The sequence below is a fragment of the Budorcas taxicolor genome, chromosome 21, assembly GCF_023091745.1.
Source record: "Budorcas taxicolor isolate Tak-1 chromosome 21, Takin1.1, whole genome shotgun sequence".
Classification (NCBI taxonomy): Eukaryota; Metazoa; Chordata; class Mammalia; order Artiodactyla; family Bovidae; genus Budorcas; species Budorcas taxicolor.
This window is the reverse complement of record NC_068930.1, coordinates 59,021,633-59,034,984: the sequence shown is the minus strand read 5'-3', so window position 1 is coordinate 59,034,984 and position 13,352 is coordinate 59,021,633. Positions and strand designations below refer to the sequence as shown.

Genomic DNA, 13,352 nt, shown 5'->3' with positions numbered 1-13,352 from the left:
GGCTCCACAAGAAAGTACTCCCTGCTCACCGCAGCTAGAGAAAGCCCGAGTGCAGCAACGAAGAACTCATGCATCACGACGACGACCGAGTGCAGTCAATTAAATAAATAAACTAAACTATATGTATATTGAGAAAGACGAACCTCGGCCACAGTACTGCGAATACGATCCACCACCTGCTCAAAGTCCACCAGGCTGAAGAGGGGCTGCTGCTTGAGACGATGCAACTCTGCTGCAAAAGTGTCCTCCTGGTTCTTCAGAATGGATCCTGTAGAACAGTAAAGCACTCACGGTCAGCGGGAGACAGGAAACCCGCACAGGCAAGGGGCTCTCTTTCTGGGGCTGCCGGGAACATGAAGGTCCCTAGCCACCCACTCTGCCCAGGCCGACTCTGGGGCCAGCATGATGTCAAATATGCCTTTGAGGATGGGGTTACCCTGGGCAAGGATATTCCTACCTTTCCTGGTCAGGTTTACATTTTGATTTTCGAACATCTGGACAGATTCTCCCACAAAGAGGATTTTTTCAGCAACCCTCACTGGAATGTAGGACGGCAGAATCTCCACTCGCAGAGAAAACTGTTTGAGAGATGGCGCCAGCATGTTCTCCTCCTCTATCAGGCGCTGGGCAAGGAAAAAACCCACATCAGAGATAATGTATGAAGTGAGAAAGGGGAAACGGGAATATCCGGCAGCTCTCCCAACCCACGATTTACAGTTTCTGGAACCAGGGACTTTAAATCTGAACTTGCATAATTATTAAATCACCAGTGCTAGAGAAAGACATTCCATTTTTAGACAGAAAGATAGCACGGTGGAAATAACAGTGGTTTTATTAACATTAGGATTTTCATTCTCACTCTGCCTTGACCACTGTGTAAAAACTTGAGCAGTGGGTCTGGAACTCAGTTTTCTTGTTTGTACCATGGAATAACTGATCTGTTTGTTTCCAGGTCTGCATGTCTATAATTTACTATCTTGGGCATGTCTGCTCTGCCCAGCTCTTTACAGAGGCCTGAGTCATATTGCCATGTGGTTCTCATAACCTGGCTCCTGGGCCAGCACCACTGGCCTCACGTGGGAGCTTGTTAGAAATGCAAAATTTCAAGCCTGTCCCCAGAGCTACAGAAAACCTGGGGGGTGAGGTCCAGCAGTCTATGTTTTAATAAGCTCTCCAGGCGATTCTGGGCACTCTACAGCCTGACAACCACTAATCTAGACCGTGAAGCCCCAGATTCTTGCTGTCTAGCCAACCAGGTCCCTGACTTGCTGCTAATTTGACCCTTATCCAGGGTATAGATAAGGAACCCCAAGCTCCATTCTCCTGACTTTGATCTCTGCTATCCGCCCTTTCAATTTTGGGCTTGGGCACCATCCAAGACCCTTTTTTCCTCTCGCTCTCCACACTCTTCCTAAATAATCACATCTTCTGAGGCTGAACTGATCATAACAGGTATTTTTAATCTTTCTGCATCACAGGACTCTCTGCAAGTATAAAAGTGATGGACCTTCCAGAAGAATATGGAAACATACACTTCACAGAACCTCTGAAGCCACCCATGGACCTCAGATTAAAAACTTTCAAATACTGATAACTCCTAAAACTTTTATCTTTAACCCAGACTGCTCTCATCAGCTCCAGGCTCAGCCCACTGGTTATTTCCTACAAGCGTCTCAATGTGTCCAGAGGTAGACACATCATCTCCCCCCGCCCTCTCCCATCAGCAACCCACATTCCTTATCATCACCACTCGCCTATCACTAAAGGCAGAGACTTGGGCATCATCCTTGATGCTTCCCTCTGGGCCCTTAGCCAATCAATCACCACGACCTGCCTGTTCCACCTCCTAAATATCGCTGAAGCCTCTTTCTTCTTCACCATATTTACTGTTCCCATCCTTGGTGCAGGCCACCATTATTTTTCAGCTAATGTCCCCAACAGGCTTCACCGATGGCTCAAACAGTAAAGAATCTGCTTGCAATGCAAGAGACGCTGGAGCCTTGGGTTTGATCCCTGGGTCAGGAAGCTCCCCTGGAGGAGGAAATGGCAACTCACTCCAGTATTCTTGCCTGGAGAATCCCATGGACAGAGAAGCCTTGCAGGCTACAGTCCATGGGGGTCACAAAGAGTAGGACACGACTGAAGCAACTGAGCATATATAATGTCCCAAACAGTCTCCTAACTATTGTACTTGCGGCTAATCTTAATTTTTTAAAAAACGTTTTCCCGCAGTTTCTAGAGTGATCTATCATAAAGTCATAACATACAGAGGTGTGTTAACCTGTTGCCTAAAATTCTTTGTGGTTCCCAGCTCTTTCCAAGCTCAAGTCCAAATTCCTTCCCATTATTCACAAGGGCTTTCATGATCTTACCTCTGCTCATCTCAGAAGCTTCACTGACTGCCACTTCCCACGTCCCCTCCAGCTGTCCCTTACACTCTATATTTCAGTCTTTACTTACTTGACCATCTCAACTGAATTACTAATGGGTCCCCAAATGATCCATGTCCGTCATGGCCTCTGTACTGTACACAGTCCTTCCCTCTGCCTGGAATTTTTTTTTTTTTGGGGGGCCATGTGGCATATGGGATCCAAGCTCCCGGACTAGGGATCAAACCTCTGCCCCCTGCCCTGGAAGCTCAGTCTTACCAACTGAACCACCAGGGAAGTCATTCTCCCAAACTCTGTGCACTTAAGATATATATTCCACTCTAGTCCATGTCCCCAGAATACCCAGACTCACTGGTCCAGAGCACTTAGTATATTGTAATAGGTCTTCCACTAACTGTAAGCTCTTTAAGGACAGGGACTACTGCATTTTATTTGTTTATGCATTGTGGCACCTGGAACAGTTGTGCCTGGCATATAACAGGCATTCAATAAAATGTAACAGGATAAATGAATGGATAAGAACAACACAGGACTTTGGGGAGCCTAATCAAAACTAACCTGTAATGTAAAAGCTCTGGGTACCCACAAGACTACCTAAAGGGACAAGACTTATTATTACTCTCCTCAATGCATATACCAGGAAAAGGGGAAACAAAAGGAATCTTACAAATGCATTTCTACTTTAGAGTCTCACTGTTAGGCATTAAGCTTGAGTATTAAGCTAAGCCAACTGTCTACGTCTACAGAATTTATGGAACATGCTCAGGCCGTGAGGAGCTGGGGGCAAGTCACCGGAAGGTCATCTAGATGTCGACTTGCCCAGCTTCTGGCAGGAGTGGGCTAGGCTTCTTGCTGGGCTCTCACCAAGTCCTGGAGTTCTCTCAGTTGTTTTCCTGTCAGTCCCCCAATGCCCAGATCCTCCTCATCCTCTTCTGGCTGGGCGCTGACATTCCCGGAAGATGGACCCTGTTTGATAAAGAACTCTTCGTGCTGATCCAAGAGGAGTCCATGTAACATCCAGGCTGAGAGCTGCTTATACATGACCCCGTGACACACGGCCAGGATCCTGAGTGGAGAGGACAGCAAGAGCCTTAGAAGTTCACTCAGAGGACAACAGCGCAGAGGGCGTGCTTTAAACTGGATAAACAGAGGCCTGAGAGTTTGGTCAGTCAGGAGGGAAAGGCCCAATTAAGGTAAAAATTATTGTGCTATTTTAACTTCAATCTCTGCGGATGAACTAAGTGGTTAGATTTCCAAACCTGTAGTCTGAAATGCTCAGTAAAGGTTCTGATCATCTTTTAGAAGAAGCACACTTCTTCCCTCCTTTTGAGTAAAATAAGTTTCAAACTGGATGATTCCTGTTAAAATTAAATGGACTTACAGGAGTCTCTTTCTGGCTAACACAGTATTAACTTTTTACTTTTGTTGGAATCACATAAGGAGAGTAGATCCAGTATGTGAGAGGCAGATATACCTGAAAAAGTATTATCCAACAAAATGCAGAAAGGTTGTTGGAGAATGGGATAGTTACACAGTCTCAAGGGATCACACCTCAGAAAACATATCAATGACAAAGTTGAAAATGTTCCTCTAAAACAGATCTGGTGGGAAACACCTAACCCTAGTGACGAACCTTTACACCAGAATGGGACAGACTTGCTCTGTGTGCATTCTCATATGCTCTAACAGGAAATAATATGACCTAGGCAGTATCTTTGCCAAAAATGTTTAATCTGAATCTACTCATGAGGAAATAATCAGAAAAATCCAGACTGCAGAGTATTCTCCAAGAAGCCTTTGATCATATTTCACATTTAACAGTTGCAATCATAAGATACATATAATTTTGTGTCCTTTTTTCAGTTAGTATTATAAAAATATTTTTACATGTTTCAGAATTTGTAATTTTAATTGCTTTATAGTCTATCAAGTGAATATATCTTTATTCAGCATTCTATTCCTGGTAATTTTCTAAAAATCACCTGATTAACAAGCTCAGGTGTGGTAAATAGGGGTTTCCTATGCATATAAAGATGTCTTTATTGCTCTTAATATAGCAGACAACATTGCAATGAATAATGATTGTGTATATGGTTATTTTCTTCTTTTGGATAATTTTGTTACAGTAAAATTAAGAGGATTATAAAGCTACTCAAAATACACATGTTTAGACACAGCTAAGCATAATCTGGAATATTTCATGGAAATTCTCCAAGGATAATGAGATTCAAAAATGAAGGATTGCCTCAAGATCATCTAGGCAGCTAGGTCCTAGCCTGGATGCTCAACACCTTAGAATCCCTTTACTGTGGTTTCTGAGTCACCGTAAGGCTGACACGGGCTCCTGTACTCACGGGACAACTACCCCCAGAGGGAAACCCGAGATAACCTAGAAACAGCACTTGGGCCAAGTCAGGCCACTTGGCCACCCCCTCCCCCACTACGCCAGTGAAGCCACGACTTACCTTTCTAGTGCGCTGCGGACAGGAGGCAACCCCCCACAGCTGTGTTTGTATACTGTTTCCAGGACTTGACAACCATGAACCTGTGGAAAATACAGCCTTGTCAAGCTGAATTCCATTTTAATAGTTCAGGTAACACAATCTCATATTCTATATTCAATCCAGAGGGCAAAATCCACAAAGAGTGAGGATAAACTCGTAGGATCTATGCACAGTTCCACTTCTGACTCCAATTCCAGTGTGTGTCGGGGGGTGGTGTGTTCCCCCACACCACCAAGCAACTCTCTGACACCAGCTGGGGGTCCTGCAACCCAACTCAATCCCTGGGTTCCACTAACTTGCTAAAGCAGCTCACAGAACTCAGGAAACCCATTTATCCACTAGATTATCAATTTATTAGGAAAGATACGCCAGGATACAAATCAACACCCAGATGAAAGGATACATACAGCGAGGTCCCGAACAAACGAGCTTCTGCGGGGCACAGTGACACACATAAGCACTCTGATTCACCAATCTGGAAGCTCTCCAAACTCCATCCTTTCGAGTTCCTATGGAGCCTTCCCAGCTCTCTGCCCTCTGCCCACTTTTCTTGCCAAAGGTCAGGTGGGAAACGTGGGACTGCAAGTTCTAACCTTCCAATCACAGGGTTGGTTCCCCTGGCAACCAGCCCATATTTCAGTGTTTTCCCAAAATCACCTGGTTAACAAGCTCAGGTGTGGTAAATAGGGGTTTGCTATGCATATCAAGATGTCTTTATTGCTCTTATTACTTAGGAAATTCTGAGTTTTAGGAGCTCTGCGCCAGAAATGGTACAAAGACCAAATCTATTTTTCTTATTATAAATCACAACATCACAATAGTTGTTCTTAAGTACGGACCCTCCACCTCCCTGTCCTTTCCTAGCCCACACCATTCCCCAGCAGCATCTGCATCATCTAGAAACTTAAGAGCTACAAATTCTTGGACCTTGTTCCAGACCTGCTCAATCAGGATCTCTGGGGTGCGGCCCAGCGATCTGTTTTTAACAATCAGCTCCAGGTGATTCTAATGCACAATTGAAGTTTGAGAACTACTGCACTAAGGAAACCAGAATCATTTCGAAATTCCAAGAAAATAAGTAAAAGAAAGCTCTTTACTTCAGATTAAGGCCTAATTCAGACTACTTATAAGGTACACACTTTTCTAAAAACCTGCTTCCTCTCTCAATGTCCTTTTGCCTCTATTTTTTTTAAACAGCCTTACTGAGGTATACGTTATACACCATAAAATTCATCTAATTTAAGTGTACTTTCAACAACTTTTAGTAAATTTACAGCACTGTGCAACCATCAACATGATCCAGGGTTATAACATTTCCAGCACTCTAAAAGGACCCCCTTGTGCCTGTGTGCACTCCCCTGTTCTCACCCACAGCCTCATTTATTTAGAGCCTCAGCACTCAGCTTCCTACCCCCTCCCCGGTAGGAAGGAAGGTTCGCCCATCTGCAATCCATCTACTTGTTTTCCACTCTCCTTCCTGGGGCCAATGGAAGCTCAGGGTCAACTGAGATGTGCAGCCATGCATGGACTCTTGCGCTAACCCCACTTACCTAGACGGTCCCCTCTAGCTTTGGGAGACAGTTTAGCAGAGTAGTTAAGAGCACAGCCCTGGGTTTATATCCTAGTTGTATCGTTTATTACCTTCTGTATGATCCTAAGGGGCTTCCCAGGTGGTGCAGAGGTAAAGAATCTGACGGCCAATGTAGGAAAAGCAAGAGAGACAGGTTTGATCCCTGGGTTGGGAAGGTACCCTGGTGGAGGAAATGGCAACCCACTACAGTATTCGTGCCTGGGAAATTTCATGGACAGAGGAGCCTGGCAGGCTCCAGTCCATGGGGTTACGAAGAGCTGGACGTGACTGAGCAACTGAGCATGCATGCACACATGCACGTGCGACTCTAATTACATTCCTTAACCTACTTGATTCCGTAGGAGATTGACCTTGATAATACATGTGAAGCACATGTGAAGCACAGTGCCTGGTATACAACAAGTGCACAATAAAGCTTGATGTTATTTGATGAGGGCAACTAGCTTTGCAGGGTCAGAGGGCACCGTCCCCACTGACTTTGCTGCCACAGAATGAATGCAGCAGAGTGTAAGTTTCTAGACGCATACAGCAAAAAAAAAAAAAAAAAAAGAAGACGTAGCAATCTGGCAAACTGACTAGTTAACTAGTTATATTCAAGGCACAAATATACCAGCTTAAAAACAGGAATTAACTAAACATATTTAATCCACTTGTCCTTTCTGATCCAATTATGAACCAGCAGATTCTTCTAATGTAAAATCTCAAAGCATCTCAGAATTATTAATACTACTCAGAAAAGACATTCTTTGGACACTGGAGACCCTCTTCTCAATGCATATGATAAAAACTTGTGATAAGAGGCATATTTAACTAATGAACAGCTGGGTTTCACCCAATGACTAAACAATGCTCAGAAAGCTGCCAACACCCTAATAATAAACCTATTACCTTCTTTCTAAGGATTAACTTTCTACATCTCCTCAAGTTCCATATCCAAAAATTCTGAATCCTTAGTGTACAAGACTCTCACCTTCAAGTATCCATAGCTTTATCCTCTACCCAGCAGCATTCTTGGGGACATCTGTTACTACTTCCCCCAGCTTTTGGACCAGGAGGTGCTTAAGGGCAGGGTCATAACTTATTTTTGCTTTGCTGATACTTAGCATGATACCCAAGCAGATATTGCTGAATGAACGAATGAATGAATGAATGAATAAATAAAAACTACTGAAAACTAGGGTCTTCAAAAAGGAATGTAAAGGAAAATGAATTATGATTATGTCCTTGGTGCTCACCCCAGCAAAAGGAATAAGTACTCACCTTTTGACTTTTAATTTGTTCTACTACAACCATCACAGAGGGGAAAAGGAGCTGGAACTACAAAGTAGAGAATGATTAGGATGGTATATATCCAAGCACAAGGAAAAAAAATTAACTCAGGAAATGCCTTTGTTTCTAACCAGTCCCATTTATTATAAAGATGGCAATACCACAGAACAGCCAAGATCCTAAGGCAATCTGATGTGGGGGTTGGCTGTAGATAGAAAGAGAACAGCAGACACAAGCAGTTTCCATGTCTGAGGCACATAATTGTTAATACTGAGGCCAATGGAGAGCATTAACATCAGACAGTAAGTTTTCATTAAATGTGGAACTCTTCAAACAGTTCTGATCTAGGAAAACAGATGAAATAACAAATGCTGGGCTCTGAAACCAGAAGGAAAAAAGTTCTCAAAAATAATATCCTGAGTTAGAGTATTCCAATGATATCAACAGATTCCAAAGCATTTTGTTACCTGATCTAAGGAGTAATTGACATGTGATATGGAGAGATGGGGGTCAGCCAGGAACTGCAACAAAAAACACTGTGATTAGGGCTCCATATATAATATCTTGAGTCTACTTCATCTGTGAAAACTAGAAGGGAATCTGAGAGTAGGCTTAGGGTTCATTTTAGGGTACTGAGAATTGATCATTTACAGAAGATAATTAATTCTGATTTTTCGACAATAACAAAACCAAAGCTAGGGCTCTTCTAAACTCACTCAGGAACCTCGGCCGTGATCCACCTGCCACTCTGACCATGGCTTGGGCAGTCACAGAGAGCAAACTTACCCTCCAGCCACGCAGCAAATAGCTCACTCTTAGCTACCTGACCATATCAGAGGGCATTTCAGATCAGGAATGTGCCCTCATCTGCAGTCCCAGAGGTGTGGCTTCCCATGTCTCTTCTCACCTCTTGTTCCAAATCAAGTAGAGCTTGGCGGTAAGGCTGCAAAACTGAATCCAGCCCCGTGCAGAAGGCCCTGAGGTAGATTCCATGTGACCCACCTTGGCCCTGCTGAGATGGATGGTGATCCTGAAATCAACAGAGAGAGGTCAGCTTTTCAGCTCACAGCCTGAAACCCGAGGAAGACATTATCCTTTATTAATGGCATTATTTTTGCTTAAATAATTTCCAATCAAAGTAGTGTTTTCATGAGAGGAAAATCTGACTGAAGAGACAGATTTTGAGTCCGGACCTTTTAAAATGTGATAATGTTTTAATTTTCCAAGTGGCTAAGATTTTACAAACTGGGTATTCTTCCACACTGTCCCTAGAGATTTTTCAGCAACTCAGTTCTAACCTTGTAACTTCTGGCTTAAATTCCTTTGGTGGCTTCCTCTTACCCAAGAATAATATCTAAACTCCTCTACATAGCATACAGTGACTTCTGTATTCTGGCCCTTACCCTCTCTCCAAAATTATCTTTCACTGCTTTCAACTTCACATCATCATTTCCAAATTAATCAACAGTTCCCTGAATGTGCCTTATTTCTATCGTGCACCTCCATGAATCTGAGTGTGTTCTGCTTATAACTGTGTGCCCATGCTTGTGACAAAACCTACTCTTCCTGCGGGGCCCAACTCAAGCATCTTTTCCCTGCAAAGCCCTTTCTAACTCTCCCCAGAGAATTAATAGCTCCCCTCTGTTGCTTTTATAACATCTCTATTCAGTGCTGGAATTGAACTTTTGATTATTTGTTCCCTCACTAGACCAACAGCTTCATGAAGCAAGGGCTCACACTTTGCCCATCTTTGCATTTCATTTCCTAGCACAGTTCTTTGAAGAGAGGGTGACTATTTACTGTATAAATAAAATGACCTCAGTTCTCCTCCTAACAACCCTTCCCCTATCTCGCGTGGCAATTCATTAGCGAATCTGATAGTCAACACGGGAAGTTAGAAGATGCTCACCAAGAGGCTATTCACAAATATGGCTTGTCTTTCAAGAAAGCTGCAGTTTTTCTATAAAAGCATTCTTCTTCTTTTACATGGGGGAATTGCAACTAACAGCTGACTAGAGACCATGATGACTTAGCCTTTCTGGGTGGTCAGGCTCTGGCAGCAGTAGATACCATAGGAGAATTAAGCAAAAAATGTGGTAGGAAGCTTGGGCTCAGGGGTTATAAGGCACAGTGTAGCCAGAGGATGCCACAAAGGATACTAGCAGTTCCTGGAGATAAATGTTCACAGCTATAATAAGAACATGGGCATAGGGTGAAACAGACCAGACTGGCTTACAACCAGGCAGTTTTTTTTGTTTTTTTTTTTTTTTCTATCTTGTATCATTCCAGAGAACAGAATGTCTTCATTTATCACAAAATGAAAGAGAAATTGCTTTTTATTTTTCAAAAATAAATAAATAAATAAAAGGTACTGCAAATAGCTTTAGGAACTGGAGAAGTAGGAATTCACATATAAAATTCATGTAGTCACGTGAATATAGAAGAGGTTAGCTTTTCTTAAAGTGATATATTGTTGTTGTTAGTCACTAAGTCATGTCTGACTCTTTTGCGACCCCATGGATTGTAGCCTGTAAGGCTCCTCTGTCCATGGGATTTCCCGGGTCAAAAATATTGAAGCAGGCCACCATTTCCTCTCTAGGGGATCTACCCAACCCAGGGATGGAATCTGCGTCTCCTGCATTGTGAGTTGAGTTCAATCACTCAGTCATGTCCAACTCTTTGCAACCCCATGGACTGCAGCATGCCAGGACTCCCTGTCCATCACCAATGCCCGCAGTTTACTCAAACTCATGCCCCTCCGAGTCGGTGATGCCATCCAACCATCTCATCCTCTGTCATCCCCTTCTCCTCCCACCTTCAATCTTTCCCAGCATCAGGGTCTTTTCCAACGAGTCAGTTCTTTGCATCAGGTGGCCAAAGTGTTGGAGCGTCTGCTTTAGCATCAGTCCTTCCAATGAATATTCAGGACTGATTTCCCTTAGGATGGACAGGTTGGATCTCTTTGCTGTCCAAGGAACTCTCAAGTCTTCTCCAACACCACAGTTCAAAAGCATCAATTCTTTGGTGCTCAGCTTTCTTCACAGTCCAACTCTCACATCCACACATGACCACAGGAAAAACCATAGCCTTGACTAGACAGACCTTTGTTGGCAAAGTAATGTCTCTGCTTTTTAATACATTATCTAGCTTGGTCATAACTTTTCTTCCAAGGAGCAAGTGTCTTTTAATTTTATGGCTGCAGTCACCATCTGCAGTGATTTTGGAGCCCCGCAAAATAAAGTCTGTCACTGTTTCCATTGTTTCCCCATCTATTTGCCATGAAGTGATGGCACGGATGCCATGATCTTAGTTTTCTGAATGTTGAGTTTTAAGCCAACTTTTTCACTCTCCTGCATTATAGGCAGATTATTTATTGCTGAGCCACTACAGAAACCCCAAAGTTACAAACACTTAAAATTAGAGCCCTTTTCATCTATATCAGGATATACACAGGTTCCAAATTTAATTGTTGTCTTATTTTTATTATGTCTTCATAGCAAACTAGCATTGATTAGATTTTGAATTCAAGTTTAGCTTATGTACTTTCTCTGCAACAAAATCTCTTTGATAGAACCAGAATCCCTGTCCCAGAAATGAACATTTACAGGCATTATCCTCCAACATCTTTGCCCCATAGAAAACCACCAAGGGCCTGACAAGTGCTTACAGAAGAAGAGGCAGATGGTGCTGTCAGCATGTTTCAGAAAGCACCCTTCCTTTCCCATTCTAGAAGAGAAGCTGTTCTCTTCGACCAGAATCAATCTTTCCACTGGGAAACAGTCATCACTGAACCATTCACACAACGCAGCAATCTTTTTACTCACCACTGACAGAACTGCAGACTGTTAAAAATAAGAGAGAACTTTAAAACTTCTCTTAAAGATTATTTGTGGGTCTGCTGTACACTAGGCACTTCACATGAACTACCTTGTTGAATCCCCACAACCCAGTGAGATAGGTACCATCTATTATCCCCATTTTATAGGTGAGGAAACTGAGCCTCAGGTTGCTGCTGAGCAGTCTATGGTCAGTAAGGGATGGACAGGACACGAATCTTTGGCTTCTACACTATAAAGCATTGACTTCCAATTCATATTAATGAACAATATTAAGTTTCACCACATGCCAAGAACCTTCTCCAGTTTAACTTTATTTACAAATAAAAAAACTGAAGCCTGAAGATTTGAATTGCCTGCCTCGATGTGACTACGGTAGTTAGAAGAAGCAAAGCAACAAAGGAATTGGAAATGATGCTTTGTGTTTTCACCTCTGGAATTGGAACTCTGATCCAATTCAAACTGATTTAATTTAGGTTCCTAAAACTTGGGCAAAGCATACTTTCTCAATCTGCCTAAATTGGTCCCCACGTATATTTTCCCCTTGTTGGCGGTAGAGTCACCTTACCCTTCACTTGAATAATTCCAGTGGTGAGACATTCATTACTTCTTAACACTTATGTCACATGAACTACCAATGGAAATCACTGAAAGTTTGACTTAGCCCCTGCCCACAGGAGGTGTAGATTCTCAGAAAACAGAAACCTACCTGCTGCTGCACATGGCCCGTGTACTGTTCAATGAACTCGGTGAAGCGAATATAGTCCGTGCCCAGCCGGCAGAGGCGATTCAAGACACTGGTTTCACTGGGATGAAGAAATGGGAAGTCCTGTGACACCTGGAGGAGGAGAACAATGCTGAGAACGCTGATGCCTGCTACTCACTGCTCGCTGCAACTGCTGTCTCCCTTCGCAGATGCCTGTTTAAGAGCGATAAGTTCTGGATAACAAAAGAATTTTCAAGTCACTACGAAGACCTTATTCCCTAGCTCTAGCCTAATTAGTCACTTATCGAAAAGGGGGGTAATGCATGGTAAAGATTTGAACAATACAAAATGGTGTACATGAAAAATAAGTCAACCTCCTCAGAGGCAGCCACTACCACCTATTTCTTTTTTTGCTAATTGAAGTACAAATATTATATTGGTTTCAGATGTACCATGTAGTGATTCAGTATTTTGAAAGACTACACACTGTACAAAGTTATTACAAAAGGCTGACTATATTCCTGTGCTGTACATTACAAGCCTGTGACTTATTTATACTTGGTAGTTTGTACTTAATACCCTTCACCTATCTCATCCCTCACCCTACCCCTCTTCCTTTTGGAAATGGCCATTTGTTCTCTGTATCTACGCATCTGTTTCTGTCTTGCTATGTTTGTTCATTTTGTTTTCTATATTCCATATGTAAGTGATTTCATACAGTATTTGTCTTTGCCTGATTTCACTACGCATAATACCCCAGGCTCATCCACGTTGTCACAAACGGCAAGATTTCATTCTTTTTCGTGGCTGAGCATGTTACCTATTTCTCATGAAATGTTTCTTCCTGGGATGATCTATAATGATACTAGGGGTTTTCGACCTGGTTGCAACAAAGTCTCTTGAGCAATACTGCTCTAACTTGGATCTGCACACTCCAGAGGTTTCTCAAACATACTCAGAGGATTTACAAATTCTCTCTGAAATTTTAAATTTTGTTTTCATTTCAGTAAAAATGTAACGCTTAAAAGAAAAGAACAAAAAAAGTAAAGTTAATGT

At 42.6% G+C, this 13,352-nt stretch overlaps 1 protein-coding gene across 3 annotated transcripts in view; it reads right to left on the bottom strand.

Annotated features, from left to right (window-relative positions):
- Nucleotides 1–13,352, bottom strand: part of TUBGCP4 (tubulin gamma complex associated protein 4) — a 43,235-nt gene that overhangs the window by 22,053 nt on the left and 7,830 nt on the right. For 2 of the 3 annotated variants that reach the window (XM_052660167.1, XM_052660168.1), the window contains exons 2-9: nucleotides 12,300–12,428; nucleotides 8,662–8,784; nucleotides 8,222–8,275; nucleotides 7,746–7,802; nucleotides 4,856–4,935; nucleotides 3,255–3,456; nucleotides 458–623; nucleotides 144–268 (exon numbers count right to left, since the gene is read on the bottom strand). In XM_052660167.1, coding sequence (XP_052516127.1) covers nucleotides 144–268; nucleotides 458–623; nucleotides 3,255–3,456; nucleotides 4,856–4,935; nucleotides 7,746–7,802; nucleotides 8,222–8,275; nucleotides 8,662–8,784; nucleotides 12,300–12,428 — 936 coding nt within the window. The remainder of the gene's footprint in view (nucleotides 1–143; nucleotides 269–457; nucleotides 624–3,254; nucleotides 3,457–4,855; nucleotides 4,936–7,745; nucleotides 7,803–8,221; nucleotides 8,276–8,661; nucleotides 8,785–12,299; nucleotides 12,429–13,352) is intronic. The other variant, XM_052660169.1, reaches the window with a different exon arrangement.